General features: G+C 51.2%; 1 protein-coding gene across 6 annotated transcripts in view; it reads left to right on the top strand.

The window, feature by feature from the left end:
• The first annotated feature begins 3,756 nt into the window (after positions 1 to 3,756).
• NFATC2 (nuclear factor of activated T cells 2) overlaps positions 3,757 to 26,001 on the top strand; it is a 137,614-nt gene continuing 115,369 nt past the window's right edge. For 4 of the 6 annotated variants that reach the window (XR_003524841.1, XM_027623362.2, XM_027623366.2 and 1 more), the window contains exons 1-2: positions 3,757 to 4,078; positions 22,143 to 23,157. Coding sequence is in view for 5 of the 6 variants with exons in the window: in XM_027623362.2 (XP_027479163.1) it covers positions 3,949 to 4,078; positions 22,143 to 23,157 (1,145 nt within the window). In the remaining variant the exon portion in view is untranslated. The remainder of the gene's footprint in view (positions 4,079 to 22,142; positions 23,158 to 26,001) is intronic. The other 2 variants (XM_027623363.2, XM_027623367.2) reach the window with 2 other exon arrangements.

Here is a 26,001-nt window from a genome sequence, read left to right as displayed (position 1 = left end):
TTCCCTTACACTTTCTTCAGGTTCCAGGCTTCCTTCAGTCCCACCAACACGTCAGATTTCCTCCAGCCCCAGGGCCTTTGCACATACTTTCCCCATCTGGCTGTTAGTTCTTCCCCTCACTATTTCCCGGCCAACTTCCCGACGACTTTCTGGTCTCTGCGGAAACATTGGCTCCTAGGGAAGCCTTCCCTGAATTCCCTATATCTGCATCAGGTTTCCTTGTTACAAGCTCGGTAGCACCTTCTTCTTTTCTTTGTGGTGCTTACCTCGGTTTGCAATTAAACATTAGGGTAAATGCTTGTTGAAGTGAGCTGAATTCCTGGAACAGGGCCAGACAGTACCAAGGCGTGCTAGAAGTTTCAAGCTCTCAGGGGCTTTGCTGGCTTCCCTTGCACTTTTGTTGGAAAGACTGGAGAAAAACGAAGAGGCCAGGGCCTCTGCAAGGAGGTCAGCCACAGGGCAGAGAGAAGGTTGACAGAGCTGCACTGTCAAGGCCTCCGTCCCACCCCTGCCCCCTGGGATGGCCACTGAATGCATAAAGGTCATGCATTCTGCTCCTAGTCCTTGCTTCTAAGAGCACAAATTATTTATTTTGGAACTGAAAATATGTCTTCCCCCCAACCCAAACCCCCACCCTCAAGGTGGCCCTCTGAGAAGAAAAGCCTCTCACTTCCTACTGCTCTAGCAGAAACTGTTTTGGGTCAGGGCCTAGTCTGAACCTATTCCCTTCAAAGAACTCTTGATTGTTAGGGTGCAGATTCCAAAACTTAGAAGCTTTTAAAATATATCCACTGTTCAGAGGAACAACTAAGGCAGTTAGAGTCTTTTTTTATTTTTATTTTTTTAAATTTATTTATTTTAGAGAGTGTTTGTGAGTGTGGGGAGGGGCAGAGGGAGAGCGACAAGCAGACTCCCGGCTGAATAGGGGTCGTTAAAATCTAAGGAACTTACACACACAGGAGAGTTAAACTCTCTTTTTCCACCTGTCCATCCATCCTTCCATCCAAACATCCACTTTTCCACTGAGCCATTGATTGATCCATCTACTATTATCTATTCTTCCATCAATTGATCAATTGATCTATGTATGCATCCATTGATTAATCCATCCAAACATACGCTCTTTCATCCATCCATCCGTGCATCCATCCGTGCATCCATCCGTGCATCCATCCGTGCATCCATCCGTGCATCCATCCAAACACCCACTCTTCCATTCATCCATCTATCCATCCACACATCCACTGGACATAAAGCTGTGTCTGAATGAGGCAGTCGTGACCGCTGCCTTAGTAGGTCTCATAGGCTAGAGGAGATAAAATTCTCTGGTCAAGCCTGGTCATGCATCCACTTTGCCAGGGCTGGGTGGGGCAACTGGGTTCATAGTTTTGCCAAAATTGTGTCAAGAGTAGTTTCCCAATGGAACACCCTGGGATGCTGTTATCAGAAGCAGGGAATGATTCCGGGTAGGCAAAATCAACAGATGTCCACTAGATTAGAGGCATTTAATCATTATGGGTGGAGGATGAGAAAGGACATGGGAGGGTGACACCAGCCCTTCTTTTTTTCTACAGCATAAGGGCAGGCTGGTTCCTTTGTTTATCCGTGATAAATATCACATTTCAGGGTCTGGACTTTGGGTCCTGTCACAAGGACCCAAGAGCACCCATCTCCTTCTAGATGCTTGGCTCTAAATGTCCCAGTCTGGGTCATCACTCTCTCCTCCTCCACCTACATTTATCAGCTAACCTTAGATATTTGTTGGCTACATCCAGTGTCGCTCTGCTTATGGTTAGGAATTAAAGAAGAGGATCATTTTCTGCTCTGACAATAAGAAAGTACTTCCTAAGTCTCTGAAAGATGGCAAGTCCTGAGGCTAGGCCTGGGTCCCTTGAAATGGAGGTGTTTCTCATCCCTGACCACACACTAGGAGCATCTGGGCAGGTTTTACAAAACCCTGAAGCCCAGGCCCCACGTTCAAACATTCTGATTATAACTGGTCTCTGGTGGGGCTCTGCCATTGAATGTTTAAATAGCTCTCCAGGTGACCCGAATGCGTAACTGGGGTTAAGAACCACTGATCTAAGTGCAATTCGGAAAACCCTATTCATTGCTGTGTCTCTTTGCTTCCAGGATAAAAGCATGATGAGGGTAGCGACGCTGTCCTGTTGATGGCTGCATCTCCAAGAGCTGTAGCAATGTCAGGTACCTGGCAGGTGCTCAGCAAATATTTGTGGAATGAGTGATGATCACTAGCCTTGCACAAATTCCTTAATGGAGAGGAGATGGCTCCCCATGAAGGATGCACATTCTCCGTTTTTCCTAGCACATGGGGAAGGATTTGAGTCATTCCCCACGTGAGGTCAAGTTGTGGTTCTCTGGGAATCCTAGAACCTCTCCCACCATATCTTCTGCTCCAGAGAGTCTCAACACTGGCTACACTTTGGATTCATCTGAGGTCATTTAAAAAAAATACCTTAGGATATTCTGGTTCCCTGGGGGTTGGACCGAAGCCTAGGCACAGGCATTGAAAAGGTGTTCCAGGTGATTCTAACATTCTGTTAGGGTGGAAGACCACTGTTGTCGCCTTGTCTGCCTCTGTGAGTCTATTTTCTGACTTCAGCCAACCTGGTCTGAGACCCTTGGAAGTGGGGGGGCGGTTGGTGGTACTGGGTCCTTATGTAGTGTTCTTCAAATGTACTTGCTCATAACATTCATCTTGGGTGCTTATTTAAAAATACCCATTCCTGAGCCTCTACTCCAGCGAGAGCCTGGGAATCTGTGTTTTTAACCAGTGTCTGGATGTACTTGTTACCAGCCAACCTCTCCAACTGCACTGCCCTCCTGGCTTGGAGGGCACATGGAGCCCCTTCGGGCTTTAGCTTCCCTTTGGTTCCCACTGCCAGAACTCTCTTTCCCCAGGTCATTTAGGTCCACCGCCCCCCCCACCCCCCCACCCCAGAGGCCCCACCTGACCACCCAAGAGGAGAAAGCCTCCCCAGCTGCCAACCCTTACCCCATACTGCTGGTGATTTGCTCCTGACACTGTTCAAGATGACCTTTCTTGTTTATCACCTTCATGCCCATACCCCCGACCTGAGCTTCCCCGGGGCATCAGGGTCTGGTTCAGGCTGGGTCCCCGGCACCAGGCACATGAGAGGAGGCCGAAGAGGTACAGATGTCAGGGTGGGGCTTGTGCTCTCAGAGTATCTACACTTCGTTCCCAGGTCCTGGGAAACTGCGTTCAGGGGTATACAGGCGACAGAACTGGAGGTGAAAATCATGCCACAGCTGTGGGCACCCAGGAACCCCTGGAGGCGCTGTCTGCGGGGGAAGGGAATGGGTGCCCCCCACCCTCACACCCTGAGAGGAGGGAAAGGAATGGCATCAGCTGATCACGTAGGGCAAAAGCACGAGTGGCCCCAGCTTTCCCGTCTGGGTCCCAGGTCCCCGCGGGGAGGGAGGCGGGGTTGGGGGGGGCGGCGGGTCCCAGCGCGGCCGCGCCGAAGCACCCGGCGGTGGCCCCGGGGCCCCTTGCTAAGCGCGGGGCCCGGGCGGTGCGGCCCCGGCCGGCCGGCGGCCTCCTCCCTCCCGGGCGCCGGCCGGCCCGCCTCCCCCTCCCGCGCTCCCTCCCCCGGGGCCCGGGTGGCGGCCCCGCCCCCGCCGGCCCGGCCGCCCTGTCCCCGCCTCCCCCTCCGCGGGCTGCAACAGGTGCCTCCTGGAGCAGGAAGCCCGCGCCGCCGCCGCCGAGCTCCCCGGGCGCGTCCAGGACCCGCTGCGCCAGCGCGCCATTCCCGGGCCCGCGTGCGTCCCCACGAGGACAGGGACGCCGCCGCTCCCGCCGCCTGTCCGCCCCGCTTCCTGCCCCCGCTCCCGGCGAGGGGCCCAGGAGAAGGCCGCGCCCGCGCTCGCCCCCGGCCCCGCCACCCTCCCGCCGCTTTGCGCGCCATGGACGCCCCGGAGCAGCAGCCCGAGCCCGACGGCGGGGACGCCCCGGGCCATGAGCCCGGGGGCAGCCCCCAAGACGAGTTCGACTTCTCCATCCTCTTCGACTATGAGTATTTGAATCCTATCGAAGGTCGGTGGAGGCTCCTCCCGGCCTGCCGCCCCCCCCCCTCGCCCCCGAGTCCGGGCGGGGGCTTGGGCCTGCGGAGTGGACGCGGGGCCCCTCTTTGGTCCCGATGTCCCACTTTGGGGGGGGTTGGAGGGAGGGAGGGAGGGGTGCGTCTCCCCAGGTGAGAGGGAGGGCACGAGGCATCTGGGACTGTTGCCACCTTTAGGGGGCGGTAGGCTCACTCTTGCCCAGTAGGGCGTCAGGCTGCAGTCACTGGTGACTTGTCCCCGAGGGTCGCTGTAGCAAAGCAAGGGGTGGTAGGGGCCTCAGCTGGCTCTTGCCTGCTGCAGGGTCTTCGGAGGGGAAAGGAAGTGATTGATATGCCCCTGGAGGGAGGAGGTGAGGAAGCCAAAGAATGGAGTCAGTAGGGAGGCGACTGATGCACAAAGAGGTTGCAACTGCGCCCAACGGTCAGCAGGGCCTGGGTCGCTGACCCACCCCCCTCCCCAGACAGCACCGCCTGTGAGCTGACCTTGCTGGGGACTCGATGTTGAAACCGGTGAAGAGGTTGTCTGTGTCTGATGCTGGAGGGTGATTTGGCTTCAGTGTTAGGAAGCCAGCCCCTTTCGTCCCTGGGTTCTGGGACTGCCTTTGTGGATCACCCCAAATGGATCAATCCGAGCTTTGTTATGTGATCCCCTAGCCCCCAGTCATCATGCGTGTGGGGTTTGGTGGGGAAGCCTGGCGTGTGGATTCAGGAAGAAGAAGCCTATTCCTGCCTCGGCGACCTGTCAGTCCATGCTTTTAGGTGCCCGATGTGGCTGGGGACTTCCCCAGGCTGGGCCATCACTTCACGTGGGTTAGCAGAAACATTTGTCAGAAGGGGGAGGAGGTTGCCTGCCCAACCTCACTGTATCTTTCTGGTTAGCAGGTTGTCTTGGAAAACAACAACAACAACAACAACAACAACAACAAATCCAACCCCAACCAGGCTTCCTAATTTTGACAGCCCAGCCCAGCCAATGCTTGTTGAAGCCTCAGGGGCAGGCCTGTTGGTAACTTCCAGATGCGCTGGGGCTTGGCCGCATCCGGAGTGCAGGAAGGGGTTGTGCAGGCTGCTTGGTGCAGGAGGCCTTTTCACAGATATCTGGAGGCTTGGTGCTTCTCAGAGATGCTGTGTAAGGGAGGTGAATGAGAAGTTTTAACTTTTCTTCCCTCATGGTCTTCACTGGCCACGTTAGGTGAGGGGCTTTGCTTTGGCTTAGATGACAAGGAAGATGGTAATTAGTAAATCATTCTGTATTTTGGCTGGAGATGGAAATAATTAGCCAACAAAGGAGACCAGTCTTCTCGAGTTGCAATCTGGAGGCCTTCCTTTGCTTTGAAAAGATACAATTAAGAATCTGCAAATGATCCCTTTAAGGTTCCTTTAACATCCACGCTCTTTGTTTGTTAAGATTAAAGTCCTGTTTTGCAGGGAACATATACCCCTCCCAGATTCACAATCAGTTAACTTTTTTTTTCCTTTCTTTTCTTTTTTTTTTTTTTTGCACAGGGGAGATTTCCGGGGAAATAGTTTCCAAGCCAGATCTGATGGGAGGTGCTTTTTATAGTTTTTCTTGGCAAGTGGTGCTTGGTGGCCGCCAGATGGGTGTCTAAATGGCCACAGCGAAAACCCTGGAATCATTTAAAAAAAAAAAACAACTTTATTTTTTTGGAACAGTTTGAGAGTCACAGAACACTTGTAAAGACAGTAGAGGGAGTTGCCATATCCCAAGCACCCAGGTCCCCATTTTATTTATGTTACACTAATATATTTGTTATCATTCATGAACCAATACTGATGCATTATTATGAACTATTATGAACTATACTGTCCTTGTTTGTTATGAGCTTGACAGTTTTGAGGAGCACTGGTTAGGTATACTGTAGAGTGTGCCTCAGTTAGGGTCTCTCTGATGTTTCCCTCATGCAAAGGCTGGGGCTATGGGTTTAGGGGACGAAGACCGCACAGCTGACGGGACTGTGTCCATCACATCCTATCAAGGGTACCTATTATCAACTTGATTGATCACCGTTGATACTGACCTTGATCAGCTTGGCCAAAGTAGTATGTGTCAGGTTTCTCCATTGTAAAGTCCCTCCTCTGCAAACTATACTCTTTGGAAAGGAGTTCCTATGTGTGGCACCCCCCCTTACAGAGTGGGGAGTTTGCTCTGGAATCTGTAAATGATGGTTCCTTGCTGGGAAGTAGGCAGCATCATGGCTGAGGAAGAGGGGGGGTGTTGTGAGCCTTGGGAGGCAAAGTGAGCTCTTCCAGATGTGGGTCTGCCTCTGGCTTACGCAGATGTTAATGGGGTCACCTCTCTGCTTCTGAATGGTGGAACTCCCCAAGGACTGACGCTAGCCTTTAGCTTGCCATTGGGCTTTGTCCCAGGTGACAGTATATTGGTGATGCATGTGAGGGCTGCCCTTAGCTCTGTGCATGAGCTTGGCAAAAGTCAAGGAAGGAAAGGGCCGGCGGATGGGACAGACATTGTCAGAACTTGGTGATGGTACTTAGGAGCTTGGGGAAAGTCGGATGCTCATTGTATGGAACTCTAGCATCCTGGCAGATCCTATTATAGCTCATGCAGTAACCCTCCGACCCTAGCAGGTGGGCACTCTTGTCATGCTCATTTTACGGAGGAGGCGGTGAGGCACGGGAGAAGGCATTTCCCCAAGAGAACAGGGTCGGTAAATGGCAGAGCTGAAACATGAACCTGGCAGTCTTGCTCCAGAGCCTGCATTCTGAGCTACTGTGTGAGGGTTCACTGTTCCCTCGTCTGATGAGGGAGATGCAAAGCAGTTTGTAAGGGACACTATGGCAAGACTGGAGTTTAAAACATTTACCAACAGAGTGATCTTGGGTGAGTCTTTTAACCTCTCTGGACCTTGGTTTGCTTATCTGTCAAATGGTTGAAATAATAGTACTTATCTCACAGGGTTGTTTGCCTTGAATGGCTTGACCTATTTATTTATTTAAGATTTATTTATTTAAGAGACAGAGAGAGAGAGAGTGGGGGAGCGGGAGGGGCAGAGGGAGAGAATCTTATGCACGGAGCCCAGCACGGGTCTTGATCTCACGACCCTGAGATCACGATCTGAGCTGAAATCAAGAGTCAGACACTCAACCGACTGAGCCACCCAGGCGCCCCCTGACCTATTTAAATCAATACAGAGTGTGATTTGTTATGAGCATTTTTTTAAACCCTTGGCTCTCTTAACAGAGGTGCTCAGTTAATGTGAGCTGTTATTCATTTACTCATCCCACTAACTATTGAGCATCTATTGTGTTAGATCCTGGGGATATAATAGGGAATAAGACCCAGGCCCTGCCCTCACGGAGCTAGAGCCTCAAATTGTGCTTCTGTGGTTTTCTCTTGTCTAATGGCATTGACTAATAATACCTTCAGCAGCCTGCCACCTAGTAGTGGGGACGGTAGCACCCTTGCCTTGTTTCTGACCCTGGCAGGAGTATCTTAGATGTCTGCTCTAGGACTGAAGTGTATGGATTTTATTATGTTGAGGAAGTGTCTACCCATGACTATTTTCTTGAGAGGTTTGATTAGAATGAGAGTTGAATTATATTGGCTTCTCAGGATCTATGGAAAAATGATTTTATTCTTCTTAGATCTATTTATATGCTGACTTATACTAATAGATTTCTGAATATTGAACAATTCTTGGTTTGAACCCCACTTGGTCACTTATGGTGGTGGGGCTGGTGTCTGATAATGTTTAAGATTCCTGTCAGCAGTATTCATGAGTGATATTTGTCTGTAATGTCCTTTTTGGTGTGGTTCGGATTTCTTTCCTTTTCTGTGGTTTGGATTTCTTTCCTTTTCTATGCTCAGGAACAACATATGTATTGTTGGGACTCTCCTGTTTCTAAAGTTGTGATAGAATTCCCCCGTGAGGCCGTCCGGACCCGGTGCCTTTTTATGGGGTTGTTCTCTGATTGCTTTCTCTCTTCTGTTCTCTATTCTATTCTGTTCTTTGTTGTCGATGGGAATTGGTCTGCTTGCACTCTCTGTGTCTACTGGAGTCAATTTTGGTAAGCCGTATCTTTCTAAGAAATTATCCATTTTATTTAGGTTTTCAAATTTATTCGCTTAGAGGCATGCGAAGTATGACTCTTACTATACTTAGCTGTCTCCCTCAGTCAAAAAAAGTAACAGAAAGAACGGGGACAGAGCTGTGGGAGTCCTGACCAGTGCTCCTAACCTCATCGTGGAGGGGAGAGAGGTGTGCTGGTTGTCAGTGGACAGATTAGAAGTTTCATTCCTTTGTGTGTGCTTGCGTATTCGGTGAGATGAATTAGTACTTCTCCCAATGTGTAAAACACTGGGAGAGATGGGTGGGTACTGGGAGTCCCTGTCACCTCCGGAAGTGCCACATCCCCTCTGGACTGTCAGGGACTGACCCATCGGGCGCGATCACTGCTGGTAGGCCTCAGTGGGTCTGGTGTGTCCCTCCTGGTAAGCTAATGCAAATGGCACCAACCTTGACCTTTCAGGCCTCCTGGTCTTGTAGTCAATTCTGGTGGTCCTTAAACTTTTTGAGTCACAGCCCTTTGCAAAGCTGATGAAAGCCACAGATCCCACATGCACATACACTATAGGAGTGCATGTACACACATATCAGGCACGTACACGCTGCTCACGTGCATAACCCCTGCACGCCCCCCTACGCATCCCCCTCTGCCCTCCATGTGCCTTTCACACCGTTTTCAGGTAGACTCACAGACCTCTCTGGAGCCCATTCCCTCTCGTCACCCGCATTTCCACTCAGGAACACCTGCTCTCAACCCATTCACCGGGGACAATGAAAACCTCCTTCTTTCGGCAAACACTCACTGAATGCTGGTTTGGTGCCAGGCCCTGGGCGGGGGCGCGGGGATGAGTGTAGAGACAATTCGATGTGGTCCTCCCCTTGCCTGGCCCTCAGGCCAGTATGGGACACAGGCTGGTAAACAAATAGGGACGAACAAGGTGCTGGGATAGGGTATCATGGGGATTTTTTTGGTGCTTACTAAAAATAGAGTTCTACCCTAAGCAAGCAGTTTCGCTGAACACATGTGACATTCAGAGACGTTGCCGTCTGTGTGCAGTTAAGGACAGGCCTTATTAAGCCTGCTTTGTACAAACAGCGTCTCCAGGTGCAGCCAGAAAGGTGAAACGAGAGCTAGGGTTGAGCGGTGGCCTTGTCTAGGAGGCGAAGGAAATGGGGAGAAAGTTGCCCTAATCATTCTTCACCAATGAACACATGTCATCCACGCTTCCAAATTCAAGGCGCTTTGTTCTGGAGGCGATTGGGAGCGAGGCCCTTAAAACCTTAGAGCAGCGTTATTTGGGTTGGTTCCCAAGGTGTCCTAATCCTGTCAGGTGGGGTGGGGGGTGCGGTTTGAATATATTTGAAAAATGCAGCATTGTGGCCAGTGGTTCTCAGTCCTGGCTGCACATTAGAGTCTTTCAGCTGCACTCGGGACCAGGGAAGCCAGACCCTTTGGGGGTCCGTTACGTCTGCTGAGTCACGCAGCGGTAAATGGCAGGGTGGGCCTGGAACCCGGGCAGCCGGGGTCCCGAGTCCCCGCTGTCAGCACTACAACTCAGCAACGATGTCACGGACTCCAGCTTTGGGGCGTCCCATGTCCTGGAGCCCCGGCTGCGTGCACCCCTTATATTTGATATTTATAGAACCACCAACTTGATGTTTGTTGCTGTCCTCAAGGGATTATGCTCCTACAACAAAACTAACAGTGATAAAGGACAGGAAATCAATGGGAGTTCTGCTGCTTTTATAGTTCTTTCTGCATCCCCAGGGATTGTTGTGCATTCCCCCCGGCCCCCAAGGCCATTGGCTCAGCGGGTCAGAGCACCAGGTCTGAAATCAGAAAACCCTGGCTTGAATTTCTGATTTAGGTGCCTCCTTACCTTTCTGACCTTGGCCAAGCAAAAGTCCCCCGCGTTAGCAAGCGCACAGTGAGTAATTGCCAAATGAATGGAGGAAAATTATTAGTGGTATGCCCTCGGGACATGAGATTTTGCTTCTCTGGGCTTGTGTTTTCTCACCTGTGCCATGGGGACGGTGATGGTAGTGCTCACCTGCTGGGGTGGATGTGAGGTTACCGGGAGGCAGTGTGCTTGAAGCCCGAAGCCTGAAGCCCGTGTGGCAAGGCTGTGCAGAGATTGGGCGGCTTCCAGCTCTCCTGGCTTCCTGAGGGCATTGGCTCCTTGGAACAGGGAGCCTTCACCTTGGATGAATTCTGAGCTTTAAGAGAAGACCAGCCAGGAATAAAGAAGATTCTGGTCCTTGGAGAGGAGCCCCCGGCTGCCGGGCTTGAGTGGGTGCTGTCTACCTTAACGCGCCTTCTGTACTGACTCAGAATACTCCTCTGGCACCTGCCTCAGCCCCAGAACTGGGCCGGCTGCAAGAACTTTCTCAGATGTCCAGACTCCGGGGCCTGGAGGTTCCCCTGTGGCTGCCTCTCTTGGGGGAGGCAGCGTTTCCCCACGTGCCCTGCCCTGGCTCCATGGGACCCTTGAACCAGGGCCAGGAAGGGGCAGCCCTGGAAAGTGCAGTGTGATGGACGCCTTGTGGCTTCCCCCAATGAAGGGACTTCCTCCTCCTTTCCTCCCCAGCACAGGAAATAGCCACAGGCCCCGCAGAACTCCAGCCAAACTTGGCTTCCCCAGGCTGGTGTGAGGTTTGTTTTTTCTGCTGATTGTTCAAACTGAGCTCAGGGAAGAAGGCAAGACTCGACCCTGGGGCTCTTCCCGGGATGGGTCAGGGGCTGTCTGCTTCCTTATCTGGAGCAGAGCCCGATATGGGCTCCTCCAAAGCAAGAACAATGGCCTTTGGCTTTTCCCTGAATTTTTGTAATGAACTTTACCCAAAATACGGAAATGTAGAGAAATGATCTAATTTCACGTTCCCACCACTCGGCTCCAAGTACCAGCATAAGGCTAATCTTTCAGCCCCCCCCCCCCCCCGACTTACGCTCTACACTCCCACCCCCAGTTACTTTAAATCAAATTCCAAATGATATACTATTTTGTTAATAACTAGAGTAGTCTGTAGCTCTCCAAGATAAAGACTCGAGAAAAAAATCAAATGCCGTTATCAAACCTAAAACAGAACAATAATGACTTAATTTCCAATGTCTAGTTGCAAACTTCCCGCTTGTCTCACAAGTATCTTTTTGCAGTTAATTTGTTTGAACCGAGATCCAAACAAGATCTTCAGGTTGTATTTGGTTGATGTGACCACTGTGTCTCATTCTAGAGAGGTCCCCGTCAATCTGCTTTCTTGCTATTTCTTTGCCGAAGAAACAAGGCCAGTTTTCCTGCACTGTTTGCCACGTGCTGGGTTTGGCCAGTGGCATTCCTGGGGTGTCTTTGAACACGTTCCTCTGTCCTTTGCATTTCTTATAAACTGGCATTTAGATGGAAAGCCCCATGCCTTGGATTTTCTAATGCTTCCCCCCTCCCCACCCCGGTGTGGGGGAGGGGATATATACCCAAAGGCAGACGAGAGATGGCTTTTCCTGAGTTGGCATTTGGGACCCTCCCCGCCTCCTAATCTGAGGTTTGGGGGAAAAGCACGTTTTCTCCACTGGGCCTGTTTTAGTTAAGATGCATTTCTAAAAGCCAGCCCTTCCCATGTGAATTTTAATTGAGCCATGCCTGGGTGAGCTCTCTGAAGGGAAGAAAGTCGCCTGCAAAGCTCAGGATTTATAAAGGCCCTTATCAAAACAAACCTGCTTGGGCAGGCCTGCAAAAGGGGGAAATGGTAAATGAGGAGGGGAAAACTTGGTCTGTGGTGTCTGCAACGGTGACTATAAAGACTATAGGCAGGGGCTTTTGACCTGCGCGCTCGTAAGAAGGTGGGCCGCCGGCCTGAGGTCCGCAGAGGGTGACATCACCTCTGTTGCTGGGCAGAAAGGAGGAATGCCATTAATGGCCAGGGTTGGCAGGGCCACTGATTAAGTGTGCCCGCCCCTGGGAGCATGGCACTGAAATGAAAACTGCCAGGGGGGAGGGAACGTGTAAATAAAGAACCTGTCAGTCAATCAGGTATTAATTTTAAATCTCTGCCCCTGGCCAAGAGTTCAGGGGCCCCACTGTTCTCAAGGGGGAAGTTTCCACTTGGATTTCAAGTTGGTTAAAAAGAAAGGGGGCAATCAGCTTTTCAAGGCTGTGCCAGGGGTTGTAGAACCGAAGCGGGGGCAGCTTTGAGTTGCTGGCATGAGGGCAAGGGGTCTTTGCTGAGCTGGTTAGAAAGTATGCGCCCACCTGTGTCCCCTTGGGCAGGCGTTTGACGGAGAGGTGGGTTAGCCATGTCCAGCTCTGTTTCTGAGGGAGGATTATCTGAAGTCTATTTCTGGTTAGTTCTGACCAGACCTTTCCTTCTCCTTTTGGTGAGGAAGCTGCCTGAGCCGAGTTCTCTGTCGCGCACCCCATGACCAGTGTGGAGGGACGGACTCTCCTGTGAGAACAGGGCCTCACTAAGTCCAGTTCGGTCTCACGTGGCTGTCTTTAAAAAGAGAGGCCGTATAGTCTGGTGACCGGGTAGATAAATGATGGTTTCATCCTATGGGGGGGTACTACATATAAAAAAAGAAGTTGTGGCCGCACACCGCACGGATGAATCTCAGGATGTTGAGCGAAAGACGTAACCTGTCCATCCCGGTGGATTTTATTTATGTGACGTTCGGGAACAGGCAAACCCAGGCTCTGGGGTGAGAAGTGAGGCCGAGCGAGGGTTCCTGGCTGGGGTGGGGGAGGGGTGCCACCAGGGAACCCTCGGGCAGAACGGAAATGGTCTATATCTTGAATGGTGGATAACCGGGTACATACATATATAAAAAGGCACGAGAGGTACATTGCACATTTGTGCCTTTTCCTGCACTTAAACCATGTCTCAGTTTGAACCCCAGCTCTGCCCCGGATTGTTTCGTGACGTCGGGTGAATCTCTGCACCCTTAAGCCTCAGTTTCTCCATCTGCAACACAAGGGACTGGATGACACCTGCCCACCCCACCCCGGGGGGGGGGGGGGCGTGGCGGTTGTTGTAAGCCGCAGAGAGGGAGGCGGCAGGTGGGAAAGCTTGCGGCCCCGGTGAATCTCAGCAATTGCGGTGAATAAACGTAGGAAGGTGTCTGAACTTCTTGAAAGCAGGAGGGGCCCTTGGAATGACTAAACCAGCAAGAGGTAGTCTGTAGTTCTTGTGAAGATGGAGATGAAGCCTCCTGTCTGCCCGATGCGTCCATCCAAAAGCTTGACCTTGAGGCCTGTGGGCTGTGGAGTCCATGCACTTCACCCCTCTCCGAAAGGAGTGTGTGTCCGCCTGGCGGTGCGCATGGCTTCGCAAACAGGCCGGCAGCCAGTCTGCGAGGCTGATCACTTGCAAATCATCCCGGGTCTTGTGTCTCCAGGCGCCTGGCCTCGTGGCAGGCTGCCTGGGAGGCAGGACCCAGCCTTCTTTTCTGTCCCGTCTGGTGAAGGCAGACAGCTGTCTTCGCTGGGACAAGGTCAGCAAAGAGCAGAGTGTTCAAGGTGGCTTTTTCCAGTGGTTCCACATGGACAAGACAGGATGGTAAACTGCCTTTCTTCCCTTTCTGGCACTTCTGCACCTGACTTATCTGGATGGAATTTCTCGCCTTTCGCGCGCTGCGTCTGTATATGTCATCGCCGAGGGACGAGTGTGACAACCTGATTCCCCGTCATCACTAACACACACGACTCACAGATGAGGAATCCAGCTGCGGTTCCGTGTGTGTGTGCAGGGCACGGGGGGCTTTGGGGAAAGTTTGCTGAGCACTGAACTTACTGCCTGAGGCGGCTTTTCAAAGCAGGGCTTTGCCCCGGGTGGTGCGGGCCACCAGACAGAAAAAGTTCCACCTTCCCGCTCCTTCGGTGATCCCGCCCAGCCCCCAACACATGGGAGGTTAGGAGGATGGCCCGGTGGCGGGAGGCAGGCTCGTTCCCTCCACCTTCTCCCCTTTCCTCCGGCTGTATTTGTGGTGCCAGGTTGTGGCATCCCCAGTGCTGCCATGGCGACAGACTGTGGTGACTCAAACCCAGGGCCTGTGACTCGCACCACCTTGGGGTGTGAGCTCATCAAGCAGTGGGTCCGGCACCTCAGACAGGGACGGCCTGCAGCCCCAGGCCCCCCCCCCCCCCCCCGCCTCCCCCCGCTGCCGGGCCGAGGGGCGTCTGGCTTCTGGGCTGTGACCTGGCTCCTTTCCTCCGAGTCCTTCAGGCCTGAAGGCACTGGTTCTCCTTGTGCCCTCCCCTCCCCCAAAGGACGGACCCTGAGGTGGTTCCCTCGCTGGGTTTCTATTTCGGTCATTCTGTTCTGCTTCCTGAAAATTCCGCCCGCCCGTAGCTCTAGGCGGAGAAGATGTTCTCTTGCTGTTCCTTTTTTTCAAAAGCGATCTGTTGGCTGGCGGGTTGGCACTGAATGGCCGCCTCAGACTTGGCCGTGTGTCCGTGTGTCCCCAAGGGTGAGCAACAGGCCCGCAAGAGGCTCCAGGAGGAAAGGCGCTGGCAGAGACCACCGTGTGGCCTCACTGCGATTTTAAAATAAATTGTTGACTCAGTCCCGGGGCAAATGGAGGAACTGTGACTATTTCAGAAGAAAGGAATCCATGTCCTTAGTTGTCAGTTACCTCCTGATGGAACCCCCAGAGCAGCTCTGATTGTTGGGGTACCTCATAGTCCCAGGGTTGGGGTTAAGGTGTCACCATCCAAGACTTAGCCCCTTTCATGAATAGCAGGCTAGAATAATGGTTAGGTGCTGGAGGAGCCAGATGGCCACTCGGAAGCTGTGTGACCTTGGGAAAACTAGTCACCCTCTCTGAGCCTCATTTTCCCTGTTGGTAAAACGTGGAAACTGTATCACCTGCTTCACAGGGTTCTTGTGAGACAAACATTAAATGTGTACCCAGGGGTTCTTGGTATAAAGTGAGTGGTATAGATGTTAGCTACCATCAGTTTTTGTTACGGTGAGTAGCTCACTGAGTCACTGAGATTTCGGAAAGATTTAGTTGACCAGCTCCCAGATGGCCCAGGGGAAAGAATAAAAGCATAAAATGGAAGGGGTGTTGGAGGCCTTCTTGACGTAGTCCACATATTTTTTGAAGGCTAGCTGAAAAAGTTTTCCCAAAGTGCTGACTAATCTGTCTTATTTTTATTTTTTATTTTTTAAGATTTTATTTATTGAGGGAGGGAGAGAGAGACGGAGTTGGGGGGGTGTCAGAGGGAGAAGCAGACTCCCTGGTGAGCGGGAAGCCCTGATGTGGGGCCCGATCCCTGGACTTTAGGACCTGAGCTAAAGGCAGACGCCCAACTGACTAAGCCACCCAGGTGCCCCCATCTTATTTTTATAAAACATTCTTCCCTTTTTCTTTTAAGGAGGCCCTACACCCAATGTGGGGCTCAGACTCAGGACCGTGAAATCAAGAGTCGCGTGCTCCGCTGACCGGAGCCAGCCGGGCATCCCCCTTTCTTCTTTCTTTTACTGCACTGGGGCTAGTGTGGGTGGTGGTGGCAAGTTGTTGTAAAATAAAGCAGTGAGAGCTGAGAAAGGGTGGAATTTTCATTTAGAAAGTCACTCTTTCCATAATAACAACAACAACAACAACACCACACCATAGACCCCCATTTATTGGGGGCTTATTCCGTGTGTTTCAGGCTTCGTGTGGATTCAGTGAACTGTCAGGTTGGTATTGTCACTGACCTCATCACCCTGCGGACTTGGGGTTCCTCTGGGCACACGGCTGAGGGGCGGGGCAGTGGCGCCGGGGTCCCCTAACCCTGGGCTAGGTGAGACCTGGGTCTCAGTGCAGGCACCTTGCTGAGGTGGGGCTGGAGCGGTCTCCCCAGCAATCCTGTCCTGCAGCCTCTGCCAGTGGCCAGAGGCCTCCCCACATGTGTATGGGCCCCGGATGTTGGGGGGAGCCCCTGGGGAGCCGAGGAAGGGGAGACTGCTGAGAATCAGGACTTCCGATGCCTGCTGCAGAAGTGATGTACCCGCTGGAGCTGACGGTGGGCAGATGTCTCCTCGCTGAAGCATTTTGGGTTGGAGGGCCTGGGTGAAAGCTTCCGTCAGTCTTGGGGGCCTCTGCTGGGTGCAGGCCCCGCATGTGGCCCCAGGGCTGTCCAGCATAGGGCAGGGGTTCTCAGCTGGCCTGGGGGTTTTCCTGCCTGGCGGAAGAAATTTGGCAACACCTGGGGACATTTTTGGTTGTCACCACTGGGAGAAGGGTGCGGGTGTTACTGGCATCTCCTGGTTAGAGGCCAGGGGTGCTGCTGAGCACCCCGCGGCCCCCACACAAAAGAATTATCTCACCCTGAATGCTGCTGGTTCTGAGGTTGAGAATCTCTGGCCTGGTGCTGGATGGTGCTCCCAGGCCTGCCCGGGTTCAGGCTGTGGGACCCTCGGGCAAGTTAATTCTTGTGTCTCAATTTCCTTATCTGTAAAAAGGGGATCCACAGTGCCCACCTCATAGGCGGTTGTGAGAATGGAATAATTCACTACATGTAATGTGCTTACCACAGTGCCTGGCATGTAAGTTCTCAGTAAATGATCTCTGCTTTCGTGGTTTATCATTAATGACTTATGATCCCTATCTGCCTTCAAAGAGTTCAGCCTAGTAGAGAGACAGACAAATAAGCTATAACTGATAGACTTCATTATATGATTCTGTACATTCTGGGAACACAGAAGAAGAGCTTCCTGATCCAGACTAGGGAATCAAGGAGGGCCTTTAGGAAGAGGAGGTGGCCCAAGTGTAATCCTGATGGACGAATAATGGCTTCGTAGGAGAAGTGAGGATAGGAGGTTTGGAAGGGAGCTCTAGGCAAGGGGAACAGCATGTACAAAGACATGGAGGCACAGAGGACTTAGAACAGCAACCTCTGAATCCCCTATTAGGGCTTCTACCTTCTTCCTGTCTCTGAATACCGATGCCTTAAGTGTGGGCTAGGTATCTCCCACCGCAGATGAGTTGGATTTTACGTGGTCCACTGATGAGTGCATTGCATGCAACCAGCACTGGTTTTTTTTTTTTTTTTTTGCAGTGCTACTTTGCTTTGAATGAGTCTGAGGTAGAGTCTCAATTAGGTGCTACTGTGTCTTTAACACCTTTCTTTCTAGCAGTTGCCATTCCCTGCCCCCCACCTCCAGCCTTAAAAAAGGTAGGCTTACTGGGGTTGTGGAAATGTTCTACATCTTTATTGTGGTTGTGGTTACAAGGGTGTATAACATTTGGCAAAACTCATTGAACTTTACATAGTCAAAATCTGTACATATAAGTTCTACCTCAATAAAAAGAGAGCATTCAGGGGCAGAAAAAGGGTGGGCCTCAGGGTAGAGCCTTTGGCCGGCCACAGTGTCTTGAATCTCGAATTTAGTAACTTTTATTTTTATTGTGTTTTTACCCTACCTTCTATTTACGGAGGTGACACAGATTTTCCATTTGTGGTAGTGGTATAAAGTTTCCTTTTAAAATAAAAAAAAAAAAGTACTGTGTGAGTGAATTTAAATATAGAAATATTAAGTAAGTAATATTTACTGGTGGTACATGGATATTGCAAAGATCATGCACAGGGTAAAAAGAGCAAGATTTTTGGGAACCCGTCTGAAAATCTGGTGGTTCTAAGATGAAACTCACTTCACCCAGTGGCTGTGTGGGCATGGCCGTGACCCGGAGGGGCTGGCTGTGAGGGGGACAGTTGTGCAAGGAGGGAGAGCTGAGAATCCTAGCTGCTTACAAAAATGTGTTCACGATGAGCCGTGCGTTCTGGGATATTCGCTGTCAAACACCCAGAGAGCCGAGAATGGAATGATGATCAATTACCTTCACATTCCCTGCTTGCTGTGAAACTTTCAGAATCTCGAGAGGAAAAAGAAAACGGAAAAAACTCTGCTGCTTGGATTAATTAAAACCAGTGTAAATGCTTTGGATGCTTTTGCTCAGCTAACGGGCCTTTCTGTTTGCCGTTGCTGCCAGCAAGTATGAGTGATGTGTATTTTCATGGCCGAGTTTCTGTGACTGTTCACGTCAGGCCTGAGGGGGTGTTTCTGATGAGATGTGATGCAGTTCATCTGATAAGGCCGGAATTTTTGCTAAGAGACTTTTTGTGGTTTGTTGTGCTGGTTCACAGGGTAGTGGATTATCAGAATGTTGTCGGATATGGATTTGATGTTGAACTCTCGCCAGATTAAAAATCTACACTCTGTTACCTGCCGGGAAGGGGTGTGTGTGTGTGTGCACGCGCGCGCGCACATAGATACAAGTTGTGATCGATGGCCTCTTCATAAGAACTCAAGACCCTACACACCCCAGCTAGAAAAATCAAAGGATTTCACAGCCAGAAGTGACCAAGGAAACTGATCTGGTTTAGTGCTGTCCTATAATTGGGAAGGTTGAGACATAGAGCCAGTGGGGGACTTTTCCAAGGTCACACAGCTAGTTAGTGGCAGAGTAGGACTAGATCTCAATTTCCTGCTTCTGAAACGAGGGTGTCATTACTGCCTATCCTGTCATGTCACCCTATGCCCCACCATCTTTAAAATAAAATAAAACATGTTTCTTTTGGGAATTGTATTTCTTTTCTCGAGGTCATACAGAAATCAGTCTCCTTTGTGCCATGCTTCTGCTGCCTGATTACTTAGTTCGCCTCCCTGGAGGAAGTCACCGTTACCTGTAACTTCCAGAGAGAGCCTGTGCACGCAACCGCTGTGTGTGTGTGTGTACCTGTGTATACATTCTTTTATCCTCTGATTTTATACTGTGCACTTGCTTTTCTCCTTTGACACTGTATCTTGTCATTCCTGATCAATGCAGAAAGAACTTTTCCAACCCTTTATCTAGCAGCACTGTATCCCATTGTATGAACAAACCAGAATTCAGTCCATCCCTAACTGATAGACAGTAGGTTGTTTCTAGTCTTTGGGGATTACAAACAGGGCAGTATTTTTTTTTTTTTTTAAGATTTTATTTATTTGAGAGAGTGAGAGTGAAAGAGAGCACAAGCAGGGGGAGGGGCAAAGGAAGAGGGAGAAGCAGACTCCCCGCTGAGCAGGGAGCCCGATGCGGGACTCGATCCCGGGGCTCCAGGATCATGACCTGAGCCGAAGGCAGTCGCTTAACCAGCTGAGCCACCCAGGCGCCCCTGCAGGATAAATTTCTAAAGCAACATTGTTTAGTTCCAAAGATACGTATGTTGGAATTTTGATAGATATTACCAAGTTACCCTCTGGCGTTTATATCTTTCTACCTTTTGGTTTGGATATTAGCATCTTTGAGTAGCAGTTTAAATATTTCATATAGACTTTTGTGAACTCACTTTTAAAAAAATTCATTCAGCCAACCAACGCGTGTTTTTTTGGGGGGGGGTCCTGTCCAAGTGCTAGGAATACGTTAGGGGGTGCAAGAGTCCTCATAGAATTTCCTGTTGGTAGGGGTGGAGCTGGAGGTTGGGAGAGAGGCAGGCAATAAACAACTAAATTCAGAATTACTTAATTGGAATTTTGGGAAGTGTATGGAGCAGAACAGAGAAGCGTGAGTGGGCTCTAATTTAGCCAAGGAGACCAGGAAGCCTTCCCCAGCACATGATACCATAGCTGGAAGGAATGAGTAGTTTAGTTATGTAGAGAAGGGGCCTGGGTGTGGTGGGGGAGAGGAGCTGTTGTGACAGAGGGAACGGCAAGTGCAAAGGTCCTGAGGCAGAAAGGATGTACGTGCTTTCTAAGAACAGGAAGACAGCCAATTTGGTTGGAGTCCAGGGAGAGATGTGGGAGAGTAGAGAGAGGCGAGGCCAGAGGTGGCAGGCAGGGCCTGGCCAGGCTGGCCTAGTTGAAGTTGTTCATCTTTACCCTAAGAGCTATGGGAAGCCATTTTTGGTCTCTCACCTGGGGTGGGGGCACCCTCTGGACCTCATGAGATCAGCTCAGCTAAAGCAGGTAGCATTTAGTTCAGGATGGTCCAGAAAGGGCACCAGGAGGTTGAGGATCACCTGTGCCGCCACCTTGGCTCCCCAAGGCAAGGGCCCGTCACACAACTTTAAGAAGAGTTCCCATTTCTGGCTGGCTGGACCTTGGGCATGCTGCTTCTATTGTTTGCTCAGTCACTCAGCAGATGTTTATGGACAGCCTATGCTAGGTGCCCAGCAAACAGTGCTGAGCCTCAGTAGATATGGTTCCAGAATGGTAGCATAGTGTCTAGTGCATGGGTTGCAAACTTCTGTAAAGGGCCAGATAATATTTTAGGTTTTGTGAGCCATAGACTGTCTGTCGTAACTATCTACTATCGTAGTGCAAAAACAAGTCATAGACCATAGGTAAACAAATAGGTGCATGGGTGCATTCCTATAAAACTTTATTTGCATACACTGTCTGTGGGCCGGATTTGGCCCAGGAGCTGCAGTTTGCCCCTGATCTATCAGGATGAGCTTCCCTCAATACATAATACCTGATGTGTTGTGAGCTGGTAACCGGTGTTAGCGGAGAAGAGATGGCAGGGGAAAAGGGCGGAGAATGAACAGACACGGGAAGAAATTAAGGGAAGCAGCCATGTGAAGATCTCGGGGGGTAGAGTTTCCAGCAAAATGAACAGCCCTCAAGAACTTCAAGGCGGGAGCTGCTTGAAGAATAGCGAAGGGGTTAGCAGGGCTGTTGCTGAGTCAGGGTGGGAAAATGTGGGGAGGTGTGAGTGGCGAGACGGGCCAGGGCTCAGGGACAAGTGTGTTAAGGACTTTAGATCACATCTGGGGAAGCTTTTAAAGTTTTGCGCTTGGGCGTTTCGAGAGGCCACCGCGTGGCGAACAGACTGGAGGGGGCGAGGGTGGAAGTGGGGAGCCCAGGGGAATGGGGACTAGGTCCAGGTGAGAGAGGGCGGCTCGTGGCTTAGGGCAGAGGGGTTGTGGTGGAGAAGGAGACACGCAAACCTGTGGCTTATGTTTTGACAGCAGGGCCATCAGGATTCGCTGTGGATTGGATGTAAGGTGTGGGAAAGAGAGGAGTCAGGCTGACCCACGCCCCGATAGGGCGCTGGATGAGGGTCAGGGTGGCGGGGAGGAACAGCTCCTTCCCTCCTCACTCAACCCGCTCTCCAGCGTGGGTCTTTCGAGGTGGCAGCCGAAGGCCGCTACTAAAGAAAAATGAGATCTTTCTGCACCCACTGTTTTCAGTAGCTTGAGAGACTACAGAACCATGGCTCTGCCTTTTGAGGGCCAAGGGGCTTGTCTGTGGAATTTCTCATTCTGCGAATTCTGTGTCTTTGGGTGAATTTCGTCCCCTCCCTGGGCCCCAGCTTCCCCATCTGTAAAATGGCACAAGATGAGACATGACTCAGGAGTCCTCATTCTAAATTAAGCCACTATTTACACATGGGTGTGAAAGGCTGGGATTTGAACCCAGAGCCCCTTGGACTCCAGAGCCGGTGCAGTCTCCCCCTGCATCCTGGGGCTGTACCATACATGCAGAATGATGACGTAAGCCAGGTCAGTGGTTTCTAAACTGTGGGTCATGACCCACTGGTGGGCCAGGAAATCTGTCAAATGAGTTATGACCAGCATTTAAGCCAAATAGCCCCAGATAAGAGGAAAGAGAAGAGTGTATTTTATGTAGCAGGGTAAGTATTGTTTCATGAAGCTTTTGTTGCAGTCTCCAGTAAATACGGTGTGAACTGAGTTGTGAAATGAAATGAATCTCTCCCAGGGGTTCCACAGAACCACAAGTTTGGAAGCCACGGGCCCAGCGCGTCCTGCATGGCTTGGATGAGCTGTGCTCTGGGCACCTGCACTAAAATCTTTCAAGCTTTGGTCTCGCTCTTCGAGGAATCTGGGATGAAGTGGCCTCCGTTTCCTCTGGCGAGGGAAGGAGGCTCCAGCTTGGGGTTTGGTGTGGTGGGGATTAGAAAAAACAAAAACAAACAAACAAACAAAACAGGAGACAAAACCCAGCCTGTGATTGCTCTGCACGGGAGTTCTGTTTTAGAGGCTTAAAAAGACCCCTCCCTCCCCCCTTCTCTTTCCAGAAGAACCGAATGCACATAAGGTCGCCAGCCCACCCTCCGGACTCGCATACCCCGATGAAGTCCTGGACTATGGCCTCAAGCCATACAGCCCCCTCCCCAGTCTCCCCGGCGAGCCCCCCGGCCGATTCGGAGAGCCCGATAGGGTAGGGCCGCAGAACTTTCTGAGCCCGGCGGCCAAGCCAGCGGGGGCCTCGGGCCTGAGCCCTCGGATCGAGATCACTCCATCTCACGAACTGATGCAGGCAGGGGGCCCCCTCCGTGGGAGAGACACTGGCCTGCTGGGGGAGCAGCCGGCCCTGGCCGGCGCGGCCGCCAGCCCGCGGTTCACGCTGCCCGTTCCCGGCTTCGAGGGCTACCGCGAGCCGCTTTGCTTGAGCCCGGCTAGTAGCGGGTCCTCTGCCAGCTTCATTTCCGACACCTTCTCCCCCTGCGCCTCGCCCTGCGTCTCGCCCAATAACGGCGGGCCCGACGACCTGTGTCCCCACTTTCAAAACATCCCTGCTCATTATTCCCCCAGAACCTCGCCAATAATGTCACCTCGAACCAGCCTCGCTGAGGACAGCTGCCTGGGCCGCCACTCGCCCGTGCCCCGTCCGGCCTCCCGCTCCTCGTCGCCTGGTGCCAAGCGGAGGCATTCGTGTGCCGGGGCGTTGGTTGCCCCGCTGCCCGGAGCCTCACCCCAGCGCTCCCGGAGCCCCTCGCCGCAGCCCCAGGACGACGGTGCCCCCGCTGGGTACCCCCCCACGGCTGGCTCTGCCGTCCTCATGGATGCCCTGAACAGCCTCGCCGCGGACTCGCCCTGTGGCATCCCCCCCAAGATGTGGAAGACGAGCCCCGACCCATCACCGGTGTCCGCCGCCCCACCCAAGGCCGGCCTGCCCCGCCACATCTACCCTGCCGTGGAGTTCCTGGGGCCCTGCGAGCAGGAGGAGGGGAGAAGCTCCGCCCCCGAGTCCATCTTGCTGGTACCGCCCACCTGGCCCAAGCAGCTGGTGCCTGCTATTCCCATCTGCAGGTGAGCGGGCTGGGAAGCGGTGTGGTCCACGGTTTACTTTTAGGGGACCTTTTTTGGTTAGGGGGTGCGAGACAGGGTTCACGTCTTGGCTCTCCGCTTATTGCCTGTGAGGCCTTGGCAAGGAAGTTAAGTTCTCCGAGCTGCGGTTTCCCCATCTGTAAAATGGGCCTGAGGGTACCTAACTCACCAGGTGGTGGTCCTGAGGATGCAAGCGATCGCTGGTAGGGCACCTGGCTGATTCATTCATTCACGGAACAGGTGTTTATCAGACACCTGCTATGGGCCAGCCATGCACTGTTACAGGTGTTGGGGAGCCGGCGGTGAACAAGATAGGCAAAAATTTCTGTCTTCAGGGAGCTGACATTCTGGAAGCACAGAGCAAGCCTTAATGTGTGGAATTCACAGTCCTGTTTTAAGAGAAATTGATAATTGTTGGTATCTGCTACGTGCCTCTGTCCTGCAGTCAGTGATCCGGAGGTCCTAAAAAAAGAAAGTGTGAGCCCTAATCCTCAAGGAGCTTAAAATGGTGGTAAGCTGAAGAGATGCATGTAGACGGTCTGTAGGGTCTGTCGGTTCTAGATTTGAGTCCTGGTTCTGCTGCTCACTGGCTCTGTGATCTGGTGCTGCCCTCCTGCTGTGCCCGTGGCAGGCATCACTAATCATGCAGGCCCTCTTTCTCACTGAGCACCTTTTTGATGCCATTCCCAGGGCAGGCATTGCTAATCAATCAGGACCCCCTTTGTCACTGAGCACAACACTAAACCTTGGCTCATTCCCTATGAGATGAGGATAATAATAGTCCCACCTCAGCATGGTTTTTTGGTTTTTGTTTTTTTTGCAAGGATTGGGTGAGAGGATGTATATCAAATTCTTGGCATGGAGCCTGTACAAAGTAAGAGTGCAAAAAAAAAGGGGGGGCAGCCATTATTTTTATAGGTGAATCCTCTTATTATTATGGGGGAAGAACTTTAGAGAGTGCTTTCTCACCAATGAGCCTTGTCCTAGGAGATTGAGCTCCCAATGGTTGTTAGAGGAATGACAGTGACAGTGATAATCACCAGTATTTAAGGATGCTTGCTGTGTGCACAAGCATGGGGGAAGGGCAGAGGGAGAGAGAGAGGCAGACTTCCCACTGAGCAGGGAGCCTGATGCAGGGCTTGATCCCAGGACCCCAGGATCATGATCTGAGCTGAAGGCAGACACATAACCTGCTGAGCCACCCAGGCACCCCTGGCTGGTATTATTTTTACCTTCATTTTGTTGCTAAGAAAAGTGAGGCTCACAGAGGTTAGAAGCAGATGATATTCCATCAAAATGACCGTAAAAAATAATCCCAACACTTTGAAAACCATGAGGTAATGGTAATAACATGAGGCGGTAGATTCTTTTTAAAAAAATTTTATTTATTGTATTTATTTTTATTATTTTTTAAAGATCTTATTTATTTGAGAGAGAGAAGAAGCACATGAGCAGGGGGAGGGGCAGAGGGAGAGGGAGAAGCAGACTCCCCTCTGAGCAGGGATCCTGATGTGGGGCTTGATCCCAGGACCCCGGGATCATGACCTGAGCTGAATGAAGGCAGATGCTTAACCGACTGAGCCACCCAGGTGCCTCTATTCTTTTTTTTTTTTTTTTTTAAGATTTATTTATTTATTTTAGAGTGGGGGAGAGGCAGAGGGAGAGAATCTTCAAGTAGACTCCCTGCTGAGCATGGAACCCCTCGTGGGGCTCCATGCCAAGACCCACGAGATCATGACCTGAGCTGAAACCAAGAATCGGATGCTCAAGTGACTGAGCTACCCAGGTGCCTTGAGGCCCTAGAGTCTTCAAAGCATGTTTGTTTTTAGCAAATGGAAACTTTTTTTTTTTTTGGCAAATATTAAATTGAATACCAAAATAGATTGTGGTAGAGCTGTTTCGATTGATGGGATGAGAGTAGACAAGAGCTCTGTCCACCGGGCCTTGCTTATCCCACCCACAGACCAAACTGGACCACGGGGAGCTTCAGTCTGGCCCCTCCTCCAGAACAGTTCTGAGAACACTGGTGCCACATCATAGGTTGATTGGTGCTCCTTAAAAAAGGAGTTTCTGAGTTCGACAGAGTTAAACAGATATCTTGATGCAGGGGCCACTCCCAGCTGTGGACAGAACAGGCAGTGATTTCAAAGGCCATTTGGCCATGGAGTTACGAGTTCTGTGACCAAAGTTGTATGGAGCCACCTTAGGAAATGCTGATTAAGGCCAACCCTGGTACGGGTTGAGAAACCTAGGTTTGGTGAGGTGAGGGGACGTGCCCAGGATCACCCAACTGGTTAATGACTGCGTTGGAAACTTAGAACCTCAGGTTCTTGACTCCTTGTTCTGACTGCTACAGATCAGTCTCCAGAATGTGATTCATGTAATGATTGAGATTGGAGAAGAACATTGGCTCAGTCATTAAGTGTCTGCCTTCGGCTCAGGTCATGATCCCAGGGTCCTGGGATCGAGCCCCACATCGGGCTCCCTTGTTCCTCGGGAAGCCTGCTTCTCCCTCTGCCACTCCCCCTGCTTGTGTTCCCTCTCTCACTCTCTCTTTGTCAAATAAATAAATAAAATCTTAAAAAAAAAGATTTCTATAGGAAAATAAAGCTTAAGTCATGTCATTACAACTTCAGATGTAAAGGCATATATATATCTAATACTATAACCACAAGTAATTTAGATTGTCTATAGGAGATAATCATTTATTTGAAATATGCACTATATATAGGGAAACATAATCATAGCCTAATATTTATTTGAGGAGTTATTGCGCTAAGCTCTTTATATGATCTCAGTATCCCCATTTCTTAGTTGAGGAAACTA

The sequence above is a fragment of the Zalophus californianus genome, chromosome 8 (genome assembly GCF_009762305.2).
Source record: "Zalophus californianus isolate mZalCal1 chromosome 8, mZalCal1.pri.v2, whole genome shotgun sequence".
NCBI lineage: Eukaryota > Metazoa > Chordata > Mammalia > Carnivora > Otariidae > Zalophus > Zalophus californianus.
The sequence above is the reverse complement of the archived record's forward strand: the minus strand, read 5'-3'. Positions and strand labels throughout refer to the sequence as shown.